This window comes from Ursus arctos, unplaced genomic scaffold, assembly GCF_023065955.2.
Source record: "Ursus arctos isolate Adak ecotype North America unplaced genomic scaffold, UrsArc2.0 scaffold_29, whole genome shotgun sequence".
Classification (NCBI taxonomy): Eukaryota; Metazoa; Chordata; class Mammalia; order Carnivora; family Ursidae; genus Ursus; species Ursus arctos.
The window spans coordinates 35,402,258-35,421,083 of NW_026622974.1; the positions used below are offsets into that span (position 1 = coordinate 35,402,258).

Consider the following 18,826-nt stretch of genomic DNA (forward strand, 5'->3'; position numbering starts at 1 on the left):
CAAGCCTCCCAAAATGTAAAAGAAGAGAGAACACAGAATACATATGAAACTGTAGGTATTAAAGTGTTGCTGATGCTGCAAGAGTTGGGACAAGATCATACAGGGCCTTCTACTTTATATTACTAATAATTATATATACAGTTTTATAGACATACAAATACATACATATAAATATATAACATACACATATATACGTAAATAAAACTAAAATTATAAACTACATAATTATATAATTATAATTTATTACAGGTAACAGATGGCTGCTGAAAGATTTTAAATTCAGAGAGCAGTGGGGGGAGCAGATTAGAGAGTCGGAGGCTGGTGGTATGTAGATAAGTCAGGAGGTCATTGCAATTCCTGAGGAGAGAGGATATTGCAACAACCCAAGAGAGAAGGAAGTTGAGAGGGAAGAAATATTTAAGAGATAAAAATCAACAGGTCTTAGTGATTAAATGCACAGACTGGGTGAGGAAAAATTCAAGAATTATCATATGTTTTCTTGTTTGGATGATCAGGAAAAAGTTTGCAAGGAAAATAGGAGTTCCATTTTGAACTTACGAGCTTGTGCTTCTGGTCTGTGTGCTGCGCAGGGGGCAATGTCGGGAAGGTAGTCAGATATACAGATCTGGACTCAGCCTGGAAATCTAGGTCAAAGATCAAGATCTGGAATTTGAAAACCTGTAGTTGTATTTAGGTCATGTGGATTGATAACACTATTCAGTGAGTGGCTAAAGGAGAGAACCCAAATGAAGATGAACATTCAGGAATAAGGGCAGAAGAATGTGATATAGGGGAAGATGGCTAAGTAAAAAAACGGACAAAGAGGAGGGGGAAGCAAGAAAGTATATGGTACCATGGAACCCAAGGGAAGAGGTAGTGACAAATGGAAGAAAGGTCAATCAAGAGAGAAAATGACAAATAACTACTGGATCCGGTGATTCCTTTGTGGTGATCTTTCAGAGACCTACTTTAGTTATACATGCTAGAGCCGAAGCTGAAGGGCAGTGTGCTGAGGTATAAATAAAAGAGAAAGAACAAAGACAGCAGGTGTACAGTAGTCCTTGGAAGAGCACTGATAAGAAAAGAAAGAATGAGATGGAGATGGAGATGGGAGTGGGAGGGAAACAAGGCCAAGAAAAATATTTTATTTTTATGTTTTTACAGAAAGAATGACAAGGGCTGTTGGAGGAAAGAATGAAGGGTCAAGGCAATCACCTTCAGAATTAAAGCAATTTAAGCATGATATAGGCTAACGGGAAGAAGGCACTAGAGAGAAAGAGGCGGAAGACGCAGGAAAAGAAGCTATCCACTATCTCTAATGAACTTTTTCCTAACTGATCTGGTTTCACTATTAGGAAAGAAAAGTAATGTTTGAAAAATTCTGCTCAATTAAATTCTTTAATAAAAAGCTTATTTGACAAAATAGTCCTGCATTCTAATTCGTGTGCCTCTTTTTTTGGATAAATATTTGACAAAAAAAAAAATTCTAATATAACAAAGTAGTCTAAATAGTTTTTTGTCTTCTAGTGTAAAGACATCTTAGCAGAAATGCAGGGGAATGTGATTATGTGTTTACATATGAAATAAAGTGTTTTGGAACATTAATGTTAAATCAACTGAGTATTAACTTGGAATCTACAAAGAAGAGGAAGGAGTGTCATCAGAATACTATTTTCTTTTTTTTCTCTGTATAACTTATTTTATATGACACAGTTAGATCTAATATTCCTCCCCATAACTGTTATCAATTAAGTGGTGACATGAAGAATGTCTCCTCTAAGAGATGACAGCATAAACTAATTACAACATAATTACAACATAAACTAATAACAGTACTACTTTGAAAAGAACACTAGTGGAAACAATAGGTCTTTGGTATTAAGTAATTAAAGATAAGGCATTTTTGTGTTATGGCTCAACAACTCAGTAAAAAGTGCTATCTTTTTACACTTGAAAAATTTATTCATAAGTACATGCCCATTGTAATAAATCCATTAAACAGTTAAAATCCAGATGAACAAAGACTAAAAAGATCACTTATAATCCTAGTGCCTCAGTTGAATCATTTTCAACATTCTGATGAATATTCTTACATCTGTTCTCTGATATATGCAAACTAAAGAAAATTTTAATTTGTAAAAAAATATCTCATGCCATGACTACTATTTTAACATACTGTCACTTAAAAATATCTTATGACTACCATACCATGTCAATAACATATTTTAAAGTATTTTGTATAGTTATAATATTCCATAATATAAGTCATAATTTATTTAACTTCTGTTTTTGGATAATTAGAGGGGTTCTCATTTTTTGCTATTAAAAATAACATTACAATAGAGACTGCATTCCAGAGAGGGCAATGGGTGGCCAGGGCCCTCCTTGAACCCAGCCCAACCCCCTTCCCCTGGCTGGGGGAGGGGGGGCAGCCCTGTCACCTGTCACCTGGAAAGGGATATAGGAAGGTTTGCCCCTGTCTGGCTCTCTGGGCTTCTTTGATAAGAGAATGGGTTCTTTACCAACTGAAAAGGGCAGAGAAGTGAAAAAAGATGCTGGCTTATGGGATGAAGAGACAATGTTTCAGGCGCACGCATTTGAAATTTTCCAAAAAGAGCTGAATAAAAATGAAAATTCACAGTCTTCCAGGCTACCTATGGCCTCCAGAGAACACTGCAGGGAGATTACGAAGATGTGAACAAGAAGGAGAGCAGCACGCGGCGCCCGGAGGCCTTGCGCGAGGCTGCAAAGGAAAAGACAGAATGTGTGGGACTTCTGGGAGCAGGAAAACACCGAGGTGAAGCCCTCAAAAATACACAACATCAAAAGAAAGGTTCATCCATGTTTGATGATATTCTTGAAGATGGGAGAAAGGCAGCATATTGCGCTGAGGAAGACATGGAAGAACACACTTCTGATGACATTACACTTGTCAAAGAAGGGGTCAATCTGAGGCAGTTCTGAGGGTGGAGGAAGAGGCCAACTCCAAGCAAAATTTCACAAAATGAGAAATGGAGTGTGATGTGGGTCTTAGCATGCTGACTGACTCCCAGGACAACCAGTATATTCTGACCAAGCCCAGAGATGCAGAACCCCCCTGCATCGCCCTTCGTACAGACCACTGTTACCACAGGAATGCCGCCTCTACTTGCAGCTGGCTGCGCACAATCATTGCACTATTTGTGGCACACGTGGGAACTCCAGGACTAAACAGGATTAAGTTTATTGTACAAGTGGAGACATTAGGAGAATTTGGGGTTCTTTCCTCTTTTTCTTATTGGCTTAGAATTTTCTAAGCTAAGAAAGGCAGGGAAGACAGCCCTACCAGGACTGTGTCATAGGACACTACTAGTGACTGTATTTGGCTTATGCTGGGGACACCTCTTACACATCAGACACACTCAGAGCATCTTTATTTCTACTTGCTTGTCCTTATTGAGCACACCCTTCACATCCGGATTTAATTCTGGCAATGAGTCTGGAAAGTTACTTTTAACGCTTAAAGCCTATGTTTCCTGCAATGAGACACATACCTTCTAAATGTCTTTTAATGTGTCTCCAAATGTGTTTTAAAATAAAACACTCATGTCGATTTTATTAGGTATATCATGCTTTTTAACTATTTGTTTTGAATCACAAGAATATGCACACTTTAAAAAAAGATCATTTATGGGGCACCTGGGTGGCACAGCCGTTAAGCATCTGCCTTTGGCTCAGGGCGTGATCCCGGCGTTACGGGATCGAGTCCCACATCAGGCTCTTCCGCTATGAGCCTGCTTCTTCCTCTCCCACTTCCCCTGCTTGTGTTCCCTCTCTCACTGGCTGTCTCTATCTCTGTTGAATAAATAAAATCTTTAAAAAAAAATTAAAAAAAATTAAAAAGATCATTTATGATCAGAGTATAATTAATTTAAAAAATAACATTCAAGAATGTTAACAATAAATAAATAATGTTAACAATAATGTTAATAACAATAAATATCCTTATCTAAACAGACATTTCTCCAAAGAAGATATATAAATGGCCGACAGGTACATGAAAAGGTGCTCAACATCACTCATCATCACGGAAATGCAAATCAAAACCGTAAGAGACAACACCTTGTGTCTGTTGGAATGGCTATCACCAGAGACAAGAAGTAACAAGTGTTGCTTGGATGTGGAGAAAAGGGAACCCTGGTGTACTGCTAGTGGAAAAGTAAACTGCTGCAGCCACTACGAAAAAAAGTATGGAGATTCTTCAAAAAATTAAAAACAAAACTACTATATGATCCAGCAATTTCTCTTCTGGGTATTAACCTAAAGGAAATGAAATCAGTCTCTTGAAAATATATCTGCACCCTCATGTTCTCTGCAGTATTATTACAATTGCCAAGACATGGAAACAATGTAAATGTCCATGCATGAATGAATGAACAAAGAAAATGTGATACATACACAGACAGGCACACACACAACGGAATATTATGCAGCAGAAGAAGGAAATCCTAATATTTGTGACAACAGGAATGGATCTTGAGGGCTTTACGCTAAGTGAAATAAGTCAGGTGGAGAAAGACAATTACTGTATGAGCTCACTTATATGTGGAATCTGAAAGAAAACCAAAGCCAAAAAAACACAAACTCACAGATATAGAGAACAGACCGGGGGGCACGGCGGGCAAAAGGCATGAAGGCTGTCAAACGGTACAAACCTTTAAGTAAGTCCTGCAGATGTCATGTACAGCATGGCGACTATCGTTAACGACACTGTATTGTACATTTGCTTTACACACCTTTATTGGCTCAGGATAAATTTCTAAAAAGAGACTTGTTGGATCCAAGAGCTGTAGGCTTTTAAGGTTTCTGACGCACACTGCCTCCCCCAAGAGTTGCACCAGTTGATACTTCCACAGATATATAAGGGTGCATATCTTCTTACAGCATCGTTAACACTGGGATTATAAGAAAAATCTTTGCCAGCTTGACAGAGAAAATCCGTTTCTCATTTGCTGTTTTATATGCTTTTTAGAACTTAGTGGTATTAAACTTTAAAGCATGTTTTCTGGCCAATGGTCTCCCTTCTTTTGTGGAAAGACTGTTCTACCATTTCTGATTTTGATCTTTTCAATTATCAAAGCATTTAGTGTAAGAATAGGCTATACCTTATTTAAAAAAAAATCCTTAAATCAAACTAGTTTATTATGGCTAAAACTTCTATATAAAATATTTACAATGTCATGGTAGAGAACAGCCACCATTCCAGAAAGGCCATTATGAGAACAACTCTTTTTATAATTGATTTTAAACAACCAGAGGATAAGGCCTTATTATTTTTATCTGAATTTGCTGAATTCTGATGGTCTCCAGATTATATTATTTAATGTCCAATTCCTTAATAGATTTAGCCAGCACATTTTTCCAGTTAAAAATAATTTAGTTAGAATGCATTAACGTCCAAATCTTTACCCAAGACCAAAATCTCTATCATTTAAAATTATTTTAGATCACTAATACAGAATTTCAAGTATTTTTAAAATCAAATACTTTTCATAAACTATCTTTAAATAACGCATCTGTTAAAAAAAAGAAAAGAAAAATGTCCCCCAAGGGTTCAGTGTGAAACATTTATTTACATGGTGAGGCTGTAATAGCTACATAATTATTTTCCTTGGCAATGGAATGCAATTTCTATGCCCACGACGGGGAAAGTATTACATTGTGGGCAAAATGGTAAAAACATAAGGTTAAAAAGGTAAAACAGAAACATATGGGGGAAAAGTGTCACTAGGGACACTATTTTGATATGGAGAAATGCACAAAATGGTTTGGTTGTTTCTAATCAGAACCCCACTAACTTGCCAAAAGTTTTCTCTAGTCAGAGATTGGGCCCATTTTTCTCAAATCTGTCTTTTTGTTGGCTAAGGCAGTAATACTCTTAAATTCCTATGTGTATGTAGGTAAATATGCAGATTATATTTTAGGACAGATCAGCTGGGGTGGAAAATTAATTACTTAATGCCTCCACTGTGGTGACCTGCTGGGCGGAGGGGGGTATTCTGCCCTGGATCCTCCAGGACAACTCCCCATGTAGTAATCTTGGCCTGGGCTTAGCATCTGCCTCAGATTTCCTGTGCTCTCGACTTTAATTCTGATGCAGCCCAGGCCTTGACCTCTAAATTCTTAGTCCTAGTTGATGGGAGCTCTGACCCTAATTCCAAAATGCTCATTTTGTCTGATGATTTAGATTTAGCATTCTTTGTCTTAAACTGAACTCCAATGCCTATTAATCCTCCATAATGGTTCAAAAGTATGTAATATTGGTCTTTAACTTCTGTATGGACACTTCTGTGGGACCCACGAAATCAAAAGATAAGAATATTAAAGAAAGGACAGTTTGTTCAATAGTTTATGTAGCTATTTTATTTATTTATTTTTTAAGATTTTATTTTTAAGTAATCTCAACACCCAACATAGGGCTCAAACTCACAACCCCAACATCAAGAGTCACATGCTCTACACCAACAGACCCAACCAGGCTCCCCTAACGTATTTTAGAGACCACTGCAAAATGAACTGGTAGTGACTCAGACCCTGGTCTACCAAATCTATGTTTGCCACACCGAAGGCACGGTATCATTATACACGTATCTTCAAGTTAAGGCTATAGCTCTGTAAAATTAGACTCTTTACTTCCCTCCTGAAATCCTCCAAATATTCACTTAAATACTCAAAAAGAAATTTAATGAAACAGGAAGAAAACAAAGTTGAAATAATGTAAAGCATCTTTGTCATGAAAACGGCACTGAAGTAACAATGTGATTAACATCACAAAGGATCTCGGGAAAAGAAAGATTCGACCCAGTACTTTAGTGTGCCCCAAAAGGTAGAGACTCATTATTTTTAAACACATTATATTTATCTAGCTATGTCACACCACAGATTTTAAGCATAGTGAATTTTATAAGAACTGTATTTGTAAAGTACATTTTAGTTCATAGGGTATTTTCACAAATGAATATTTGTCCTCAATACAAACTATGAATAGAGAAACATTATCATCCTCATCTTACACTAAAGTTTTTCTTTGACTATCCCATTTCCAATAGCATTCACCTTAGTTCACTTTGGCTGTCTTCCTCCAAAGTTCCACGCTGGTGCTTACCATCACTCAGATCTAATCCTTCGTGGAAATCCTAGCAGAATACCTCACTAATGGTCTACCATCTCTCACCTTTCCAGTCTATTCAGTTGTTCCCATCATACCTATTCTTTAACTTCATGGGAGTATCTGGGCCCTCCTGTGTTGTATGTTCACTTCCTTCCCTACCCAGCTTACCTTGAATATCATCATTGAATGTGCAATACTGGTTTTGATATTTCTTCAGGAGACGAAAGGCATTTATATTGGCAAAATCTTCAAACTGAATAAGGCAATTCATCCCATACCTATGGGACAAAACATTCACGTGAGAAGAGGTTCATGAAATAACATAGAATAATAAGCCTTTAAAATTACCCTACAGAAAAGACAAAACATTTTCTTTTAAAGGTCCTATCTTGCTACTTAGTATACATACATAATACAATGTCTGTTTGGCAAATATTCACTGCATATTTATTACAGGGAAAGCATTGTGTTGGCACTGTGAAATACAAAAATGACAAAAATATGGTCCCTACCATCAAAGAATTTAAAGTTTAGTAGAGACAAAAATATTTTGAACTAATGAAAAGTAATGTAAAACTGGTATAAGGAATTATAGATATTGAGAGGACAGGTATCACTTCTGGCTGGGGTCACAGACCAGGTAATAAATGAACTGAGTTTTAAGGAATAGCTATGATTTCAAAAATAGAGATGTAGGTTTTTACAAGCTAGGTAAATACTAGAAGCAACATAATTGAGGTGAAAACTGAGAAAGAAAACATTTTTCAAGAAATAGCAAGAAGCCCTATTTGGCTATCATGTGGTGATACATGTAAGGGTACACTAAAAGAAAAGGTCAGAATTGTATACAGGAAACCCAAAAATTCTAGCCTAGGATTCTGGTTTTTATTCTACAGCAATGGCCAAACACTGTAGGGCTTTGAGCTTTGAAGTATACTAGACAGATTTTTATTTCTGATATGAACAGCTTACTTGTCTGACCCTTTATATGTACGATCACCCACCTACCTAACCTATCCAGGGCAAAAGAAATTAACATTACTGATAACCCACGATTCTAAGCATTGCCAGAGAAAGCCATAGAGCCATGAACATCCTTGCCACTAGATTTATGGTCTGCAACCTGGGCTAGACTCCCCCTGTTGCTCTATATGGGATTTCTCTTATTTGTTCTGGGTCAGCTTCCACTCCATTACACCTAATGGTTATCCCTAATGTTTCCCAAACCTTTTAAATCTTACCCTCTTCACTTGTCTCCTCCATGTGTATACAGTTTCCCTACTCTAGTATACTGTGCCATGAATCATGTACAGTGTTTGTTTGTTTTTACAAAAGGAATTTTAAATTTTATGTAGTCAGACCTTACTATCTTTTTATTTATAGTTGCTGCCCTTGATGATATGCTTATTACAGTCTTCTCCACATTTATTTAAATATTAATCAAAAATTTCTTCTAGTGATATCAACAATTTAGGAAATAATATCTATATCTAGTATTACTTTTTTACTGTTTTGATGTAGTTTTTTTTAAAAAAAGATAATCAAAATTTCTGTTTTATATATTTACGAGTCAGTATATATAGTTGGTAATTAAAACCGTGAGCATGACTGAGATTCTATTAGGATGCACACACACCCACATACAGTAGCCAAGGACAGAGCTGTAGGAAATACCGAAGTTTAAGTGCTGAGGATGCTACCAAGGAGAAAGAAGAAATGATCACAAGTGTAGGAGAAGGCACAGAAAAGTATGACCTCCCAGAAGTCTAGGGAATAAAATTTCAAGAAAAAAGACAATTTACCAACTATGCCAGCACTAGTCCATCATTTCTTCTCATCGCCTGTAACCAGATACTATATTCTGTTATACAGTAGGGTTGGTTTCTGTGCTTTTCCTCTTTTATTCTACTATTGCTAGTGGCAACAAATATTTTGTCACTTCTAAGTAATATGCATGTGTCTGTATACACTTGCTTATTCTTCACAACTACTCTACGGCGCAGATAGTACTATGATTATCTTACATATGAGAAAACAGGCACAGTATGCTGAGACTGCCTCATGAATAACAGCTCAGTGGTAATGATTAGTGTACTGATCTCTTTATCCAGAAAAAAAAGTCTCTGTTTTAATTACTACAGTTTTTAAATATCTTTAATATTTAGTAATATTTATCGCTCATCTTTCTCTTTATGGATGAGCTTGGCTGTGGCAATGGTTTAAAACACAGGCTTTAGGGGCGCCTGGGTGGCACAGCGGTTAAGCGTCTGCCTTCGGCTCAAGGCGTGATCCCGGCGTTATGGGATCGAGCCCCACATCAGGCTCCTCTGCTATGAGCCTGCTTCTTCCTCTCCCATTCCCCCTGCTTGTGTTCCCTCTCTCGCTGGCTGTCTCTATCTCTGTCAAATAAATAAATAAATAAAATCTTAAAAAAAAAAAAAAAAAAAAACAAAGATCACAGGCTTTAGAGTCGGAACTCCTGGGATGTCATCCTGTCCTTCTCACTTATTCTGTATTCTTGACTGTCCTGTGCTTCTATATCTCCGCTAGAATAAATGAGAATAATACTGGCATAAGTTTGCTATCAGAATTAAGTGATAAATGTAAGCTCTCAGCGTGCGAAGACTGACACATGAGTGCCCTATAATCATGAAATATGTTTTACTTAAGAGCAACAACAGAAGCCATAGACAGTGGGCTTCAATGGCCTAACAGAAAATAATTGTCATCCTAGAACAGTATGTCTACCAAAGCTATTCTTTCAAGAGTAAGGTTGTGACTCAACTATACCTCAATAAAAAAAAAGAAATGAAAATAAAGAATGCTTTTTTAAAAGCAGGGTTGAAACAAAGACATCTTCAGATAAACAAAAACCAAAAGACTTCAACTAAAGGAACTTTCGAAGGGTGTATTTCAGGAAGAAAGAAAATAATCCCGCAAAAAGTCTGTGATAAAATAAAACAGTAAAATATACTAACAAGGAATTTTTATCCATATAAAATAGTAAAGAGGAACATGCCTGACAGAGTGAGGACGCTGGGAAAATTTTTCCCCAAACAACAACAGTAAAGCAGAACAAATCTTTCAAAACAACTATTTCACAGCTCTGGAAACCAACTCAAGGCAAAAGGAGCAAAAATTTAAAAGTAAAATGTGGGAGTGGGGTCAAATCTTGAAAGGAACATAAAATTTTTATGCTCCTTATATATATGATGCCATCCTAGTAAACTCTTTAGCTAGCTTCATTCAAAATCACTAAAATGTTTTTAAGAACGGGTAAAAGCATTTCCCTGGTTAGAAATGACTACTTTTACAAACTTAGCAAAGAAGCAAACTTTGTGGTAGCAACTGATTACCCCAACCACGAATATCAGTCGATAATCATCTGGTGCTTGTAATGGCTCCTCCCCTCCTTCTCTGGTTTCCACACGGGCTTTTAGACAGTGTCTTCATACAGTTTGCTCCTGACAGGTCATGTACTGATGGTCTAGCAGCACTAGACAATCTGTCATATGTTCAGAGGCAGCAGAACCTTGTGGTTTCAGTATGTGAAGACAAATCAGAGCCTTCTCAGTTCTATTCCCGGATCTACTACTTACTTGGGTCCTGCGGTTTTGGACTTGTTACAATTTCTCTGTGGTTAAAATGAAATCCCCACAATACGGTTTGCCTTCAGTGTTTAGGACACAATGTGGTCAGGCTACAAGTTTATAATATTTTCTAAGTAAAATCTAGGAATAGCCAGGCAGAGGTAGTAAAAGGCTACACAAGATACTTTCTCATTTACAAAAGTTCATTTTAGAATTATTTCCTGGAGAATACCGTGTATCTGTTTTAATTTCATGACTTTTCTCTGCCTGGTAGTTAACTCTGATTCGATTCTTAAAGATCTAGAGAGAGGCGTCCTGGATTCATTCTGTGACACAGTATCCTGCATCATATAATAAGAGAAAACCATGTAGGAGATATTTTGTTCCATGTTGAACCAACCTTGTCACTACGAAATTATAAGTAGTGGAACACAAGGAAGTTAGCCAATTCAATTCTACCTAACTATGAAAAGAACCTACTATTTTATGATCAAAAGATCACATAAAATAGTGGGTGTAAATGGTTTTAAAAGTTAACAGAAATACCACCCATAAAATTAACCTGTGAAAACTGCAAATGTTCTCCTGTGGCATTGTTATATCACAGAAAACCTCATTACAGCGACTAATCACCACATCCAGCGCCTAGTGAGTTCCAGGCACTGTGCTCCACTCTTTATTTGGATTATGTCATCTAAATTCTCTCATCAACCCAAAGAGGAAGGTAGTTATTACCCATTTTACAGATGAAGAAACTGAAGCTCAGGGAGATTAAGGGCCACAGCTCAGTGCGTTATTGCTAATAAGTGGTAGGATCTGGACTGAACCGCACGGCCCATGGTTTTAACTACTTTGTATACCGGCTCCCACAGAGCACCAATGGCATAACAAGCCAATGGCGTGAACAGTATATTTACAAATAAAGGACTGCGTTGATAAAATAAAGGAGTTATAACTTTATAAAACTAGCAAGACAGCATTTGTATGTATTCAATATACTAGGTATTGTCATTATAGAAAGTATATAAAACAGATATTGGGGAAAACGATTAGTCTTGCTTTGATTATAAACTACTAAGAATTCACTGTAACCAGGTAAACCAAGCACATTTTGATTTTCCTCCAAGAGATACAGTAAAATGTCATTCTTTTAGGGTTTATTGCATACGTGGCACTACGCAGTATTTAAGATTCAGAGCACTTTAGTTCTGATGGGTACCTCAAAGATAATTTATTACAAATTACTCATTTTTAATAATGTAACTGAGGTCTGAGGGTGCTCAAAGAATTAAGCAGGAATAGGACACATGGATCTGGTGCTTAAAATGCTCACAGTCTCACTGGGAAGACAAAGGATACAAGCAAAAATTTAAAGGTTCAGGTTAAAAGGAAAATCAGGAGTACATAAGAGACCACTGGAGGATTTAGGGAAGACAACATGAATTAGAGGAGGCTTCAGCTGGGCCCTTGGCTAGGATTCAAGTGAGGAAAAGAGTGCGGTGGGGAATAAAATCACAGAGACCTCAAAGTTTGTGCTGGAGGACGCAGACGATGCTAGTCATCGAGTTTCACATTATGAATATTCTAGAATTTAGGATAAGTAATTGGAAGTTCACTGAGGTTCCCTTTGGCCAAGAACCATCCAAGTGTAATTCTTCCTTGTAGGTAAGGACTAAGAACAGAAAATTGTTCACTCCCTCGTTAGTTCATTGTAATACGGCTTCACTTCCTACTACCTCACTTCCGTATCATCGTGTAACATTTAGATACTCCTCTCATTTCTCTTATCACCCCTTCTATTATATTTTGCCGACACTTCTTAATTATTCTCCGTGAGAGTGGAGATTATAAAGATCCAGCAGCATCACCTATTCTTTCATTCTTTTCGCTCTATGATCTTCCCCTTATCAAATACACTGATTCTTAGGGAATCATCAGTCATCTTTAGACAAATGACTTCTCAATCTCTATCTATGTTGCTGATCTTTCAAAGAAGCTCCAATTCTCTATTGTCAAAATGACAGTAAAAAAGACTTGGAGAAATGTTATATTATGGATCTTTTTTCTTTAAATGAGAAATAAATGTTTAAGATAATGTTTTTATATATTGTCAGCCATTCTAACTCTGTAATGGATTTCCGTCAAATTTCCTATAGTATTAAAAAAATTACAACTCTTTTATATCAAGGACAACCAAGAATCACAAGCAAAACAGAGTCATTTTGTTTAGGCGTCAACTGCTTCTCAAAAAAAAAAAAAAAAAAAAAAAGAAGCAGTTTGTGAGATTGTGAGTTCCTTAAAATTCAACAAATTCCAAAGCTGCATTTATAACTAAAATTTCCACCTCAAATATTTTACTGAAAAGCATTTTAAAAGTTACTTTTTTTTGCCTTCAAAAGCAGTGCATTCTTTTCCTTTATGATTTTAATTTAATATGTAAATATAAAGCTCCTAAAAATTCTAAACTTTTTCCACACAAAACTTACTATCCAAACTTTCCCTATTGCTATCACTGGCACTGCCAATGTCAAAGCACTACAAGCATTTTCTATTTTGTCTTTCACCTCACATCCCAGTGGTCCAGTTCTATTATGCCTTCTTCTTTCTTTCATATTAATTGTTATGCTTTCTGTTCCAAGTGCCTCAATTCAAGTTCAGGCTCTTTGAACTACATGACTGCAACAATACCACAATCTCCTGATTAGTCTCCTTGCTTTTATTTTCTTTCCCACTGCAAACAAGCTAAAAAAAAAAAAATTCTGTCATGGTATTTTAAATAGGTACTATGTGATGAGATCTTGTGTACCGTTATCTCTGCTATTCTCAAAAAGAAACCTTATCCTTCCTTCCTTCCCTTATTTATTCATTTATCAAATAACATACCGAGTGCCAACTAGGGGTCAGGAATTACTCTAAGTGCTGTTGACACATTCCTGCCCTCACAGAGTTTATAATCTTATGGAGGATATGGTAAATAGGAGATTACAATGCAGTGTGATAAGAGCTCTAATAGAGGAAATCTGAGGCACCAAAACACAGAGCAGGGACATCTATCTAGAATTAGAGGGATTAGGAGAGGCTTTCTAGAGGAAGCTAGAGCCTGAGGGATTAGTAGGAACTTGCCAAATTAAGAGGAAGGGGAAGAATTTGCGAGGCAGAGAGAACATATTCAAAGGCCCAGAGTTAAATAAATCAATGTCATATTCCAGGCACTGAAGTAAACTACGTCTGATTGAATCACAGTGTTTATAGGGAAAGAGACAAGAATCAAGGCTAGAGAGGTAAACAGGGCCAGATTATGCAGGGCCTCTAACCAGTATTAGGGGTTTATACTTGACCCTAAGAGTGGGACATTTAACTGGAGCGTGACACTGTAATTTCCACTCTAGACTCACAGTGTGTGATCAGGGTGAAGAATGGCTATCAGAGCGGCAGGATTAAGAGGAAGCTTACTTAGGAGGTTGCTGCAAAAACCCAGCCCTGCACTTGGAAATGGGGGCAGGGACAAGCAGATGGATTTGAGAAATACTTATGACACGGAATTAACAATATCAAGTGAAGAGAAGCAGATGATGAGAAAAAAGAAATCAAGAATGAATTCCAAGTTCATAGCTTGGGCAACTTGGTAAAGGATGGATTACATTAAAAAAAAAAAAAGGAAACCTCAGGAGAAGCAGCAGGTTTGATACGGAAGATTGTGAGTTCTGCTTTGGAAAAGCCGTGTTTGAGCAATCACAGAGGTATGTAAGCAAAGTCAGCTGTCAGGAGATATGAAGATGCATGACTTCAGTATTTTAGAGTTTGAACAGCTGCAGCAGAAGATAAGGCCCAGGATAACAGCCATGAGTGTGCTTCTCAAGTGATGTGGCACTAGAGGCCATTAGAAACGAAGACCTTAAGAACAAGAAAGGCCAAGATACAAGGAAGGTCACTGACATGAAAGTTAAAGGGGGCTGAGAACCCGACTTTGAAAATGGGCAAGAACTGGGGGAGAGTAGTTAGGAAACTGGGAGAAGACAAAGAGATGATAACCTACTTGACATAAACCTCGAAGAAGCATGTGGGGGAGGGAGATTACGTAAGGATGGAGGGCTGATAGTCTGAAAGGGACAGAGGAGAGAGGACACTGATCTCATCTCCCAACCCTAAAAATGTGGTGTGGACCAATAAGCATTACCGTTTGAAAGCACTATGTGAAAAGTGGAAGTCTTAAATGGGAGCCATGTGCCATGAAGCAAGAAGGGGAGAAGGAACATCCAGTGAGGAAGTGAGGATACAAGGGAGCCTTTTATTAGCAGGACAGTGGAAAGGTTAGAGGGAGGGGAGTGTTGGGAGTTTGGTTTAATGGACATGAAACGCAAAGCTTGAAGTATGGAAAAGCATGAAGGAGTATATGGAACTAGACAAATGACATGATATTTTTACATTGTAACAATTTATATTTTAACAGGAAACCAATTATAACAATGACATGAAGCAAGATTTTCTAAGAATTATGTCTAGAGGCCACTTGATGCGCTGCAAAGGTGGAGTGTGGAGAGCTGGGGCTATAGGAAGGGGCAGGTTGCATCCTGGTCTCTCCAGTTTGAGGGCAGCACCCATTTAGGCTGAAATCCTCAGGGCAGTTTCGTCTCTAAAGGACCCAACTGTGCTTCTGCATATCACTGTATTGTGACCTTCCACTTCTAGCCTGCATCATTTCCCTTGGCCAGAATGCTTCACAGAAACTTAGAAAATGTTTTTATAAACTCCATGTGCAGATTTACCATAGAGAATTAAAGGTCTCCTCAAATGCAGGTTTCAGTAAATACCTTATCCCCAACCTCAATCATGTCATTTCCTTCTGTAGTTTGGAACCACTGAATCTGTCTATGTCTCCTTCTCAATTTAGTCTAAATCAAACTGTTTATTTCTAAAAGCCAACAACTTCCACAAAACACTAGGGATCAGGTTTTGAGCAGCAAGAGAATTGTATGGTTTTTTGCTGCAGGTGATTAGAGTCATAAGGTTTTCAAACTAGAAAGGTCCTTAGGCAACATTTAGCAACAAGCAATGTCCAGGAATGTTGAATAACACCCAAGACGACAGGAACACACATACCAGTGAGTATTGCCCCGAAGAGAAAGACAGAAAAGTCAAGTACTTGGGACCTAGGGTGCTAGTAGACAGTAAAATCCACTAAAAATATAGTAAATCTACTATAACCAGTTCCACTGTTTTACAGTTCTATCTTGTAGGTAGTGGATTTGAACAAATATTTTGCGAAATAAGAACTAGATCCAAATACTGACTTGGATCAATATCCTCATTCCTACTACTCCCAAGAATCAAAATCAGGCTCAAAAGGTTTTTCTTAAAATGTCATCATTGTGATATTTGAAAGAATTACTATAGGTTCTAAAGATAATATTCAAAGAGGCATTCCAAAAGTACTGTGAATATTAACAGTATTTATTTACAGAGTTCCAGAGTATTACTTTGCAAATGGTTAATACTCATTCAGATCTAGCTTTGTTTAAAAAAAATCAATCACGTTATTCTATAATAAAACCTCAAAATCAAAGTAAAAATGAAAGAAAGACTGCATGTGTAACTACTTAAAAGACTCCATGTGAAAGATGATATACATTCTTGTGCCACTGAATAACAGAAATCTATGCATATTATTCAAGACAAATCTGAGAACTGTACATTTAGAAATAGCTGAAGGCACAAATCCAATGTAAATTACAAATCTGGCCTCTTTGGCGCAATCATCTGGACCAATGTCCAAGTCTGAACCCTAACCATCTTCCGTAACTGGAGCCGACCTACCAATGTGTGTCCTGAAGTTATGTCTATTTATGATTCCATATTACTGGTTTTTCTTATGGGAGTATTACTGCCTAATACCAATAAAAATACCAAAATATCATGTTCCCTGCTTTATTAATAAGCTCCATACTTCCCTGGGGGCCTTAGGAACTAAACCATCATATGGTCCAGTGGTACTGAATGTCTTTTAAACCCAAACTGGTTTAAAACTACTTCTACTGGCACCTGTATGGGTACATTTACCTGCATGTCAATGCCTTTTTCTCCTTTAAAATACCTTAATAATTGGCTGAATTGATTTAGTCCAACATACTAAAATTAGAATTCTATTGTAGAATCCCTACTTAATTTTGAACAATTCTTAGGAACAAAATATAATCTAGTGCTAAGAATTGTTTTAACTTCCTTTTGCATTAAACTGTTTTTAAATGACCGTGATATTTTTCTGAATTAACAAGTACACTTATACTGCAGTCTAAACTTTCAAGAATGCAACTCTGTCTCTGGCGAACGGATGTATTTCCAAAATCTCGTTAACAAAGCTTTCTTTGTGTTAGAAGGTAATTTTAGGTAGTTTACTGAGTTTACTACCACAGGTGTGTGTGGAAGTATAATTTAAGATTTGTAAACTACTAATTTTATTCTGGTATCACTGGGAAATATAAGCCAAGACTAGTAATTTCTGTGCCTAAAATAATACTTACTGAAAGGAACACTTAAAATGAAGTTAATGATCCAATGGGCTTAGAACCTAACTACCTGGATTTAAGTTCTGCCTTTTCACTTATGAACTGAATTTTTTAAGTCAAATTCTCAGTCTTTCCACTACTCTTCTGAGAACTTCTTTGCCAATTCCAAATCTATAAAAAGAATTGGAAAAATATACTCAACAGAGGTCAAATTAACAACCCAGGCCACCTACTAGTATGTAAAAATTCAGTTTTTGTAGATAATCTGACTCTGTTACCAATCTGATTCGTGAAAGTGAGAAAATAAAAATCTGATATTTTTGCTCTCACTTCTCATTTCTCGTCTTTTTGATATGAGCCATCCTGACAGGTGTGAGGTGATCTCTCAGTGCGGTTTTGATTTGCATTTCCCTGACGATGAGTGATGTCGAGCATCCTTCTATCTGTTGGCCATCTGTATGACTTCGTTGAAAAAATGCCTATTCAGGTCTCTGCCCATTTTTTAATAGAATTGTTTGCTTTTTTGGAATTGAGTTGTATACGTTCTTCATATATTTTGGATATTAACCCCTTCTCATGTATATCATTTGCAAATATTTCCTCCCATTCAGTAGGTTGCCATTTTGTTTAGTTGGTTTCCTTTGTCATACAAAAGTTTTTTTTTTTGTTTTTTTTTTTTGTTTGTTTGGTGTAGTCCAATAGTTTATTTTTCTTTTGTTTCCTTTACCTCAGGAGACATATCCATAAATAAGTTGCTAAGGCCAATGTCCAAGAGTTAAAGCCTATGTTTTCTTTTAGGAGTTTTATGGCATCAAGTCTCACATTTAGGTCTTTAATCCATTTTTTAAATATTTTATTTATTTATTAGAGAGAAGGAGAGGGAGAGCACGCGCGCATGAGCTGGGAGAGGGGAGAGGGAGAGAGAAAAGCAGACTCCTTGCTGAGCACAGAGCCCAGAGTTCAACATGGGGCTCTATCCCAGGACACTGAGATCATGGCCTGAGCCGAAGCCAGATGCTTAACCAACTGAGCCACCCAGGTGCCAGGTCTTTAATTCATCTGGAGTTAATTTTTGGACTTGGTGTAAGAAAGTGGTCCAGTTTTCCCAACACCATTGAGTGAAAAGACTCTTCCTCCACTGCATATTCTTGCCTCTTTTGTCATAGATTAATTGACCATATGTGTGTGGGTTCACTTCTGGGCTCCCTATTCTGTTTCACTGATTTATGTGCCTATACTGGTGCCGGTACCATACTGTTTTGATTACTATAGTATTGTAGTATATCCTGAAATCTGGGATTGTGATACCTCTGGCTTGTTTCTTCTTTCTGAAGTCTGCTTTGCCTCATAAAACTTTTTAACAAAGGATTTCAGTGAAATGGTATAGAGCTTCCTAGAAGTATTCTTTTATCTGGATCTATAAATAGGATGCCTGAATGTGAATAACTTTTAGAAATGCACGTATTGTTTCACTACTAAATACCTATTTATATTTTGAAGGAATATTTTAATCATAGAGAAAAGCATTAGAGAATAATATTGGCTAACATCCATGTGCTTGCTACACAATTTTGTGAAATGGT

General features: G+C 37.0%; 1 protein-coding gene and 1 pseudogene across 4 annotated transcripts in view; one reads left to right on the forward strand and one right to left on the reverse strand.

Moving 5' to 3' along the window:
- ME1 (malic enzyme 1) overlaps positions 1-18,826 on the reverse strand; it is a 175,513-nt gene that overhangs the window by 39,538 nt on the left and 117,149 nt on the right. For all 4 annotated transcript variants that reach the window (XM_048219745.2, XM_057303923.1, XM_057303925.1 and 1 more), the window contains one exon: positions 7,319-7,428. In XM_048219745.2, coding sequence (XP_048075702.2) covers positions 7,319-7,428 — 110 coding nt within the window. The remainder of the gene's footprint in view (positions 1-7,318; positions 7,429-18,826) is intronic.
- LOC113261062 (transmembrane and coiled-coil domain-containing protein 3-like) lies at positions 2,510-3,540 on the forward strand (annotated as a pseudogene).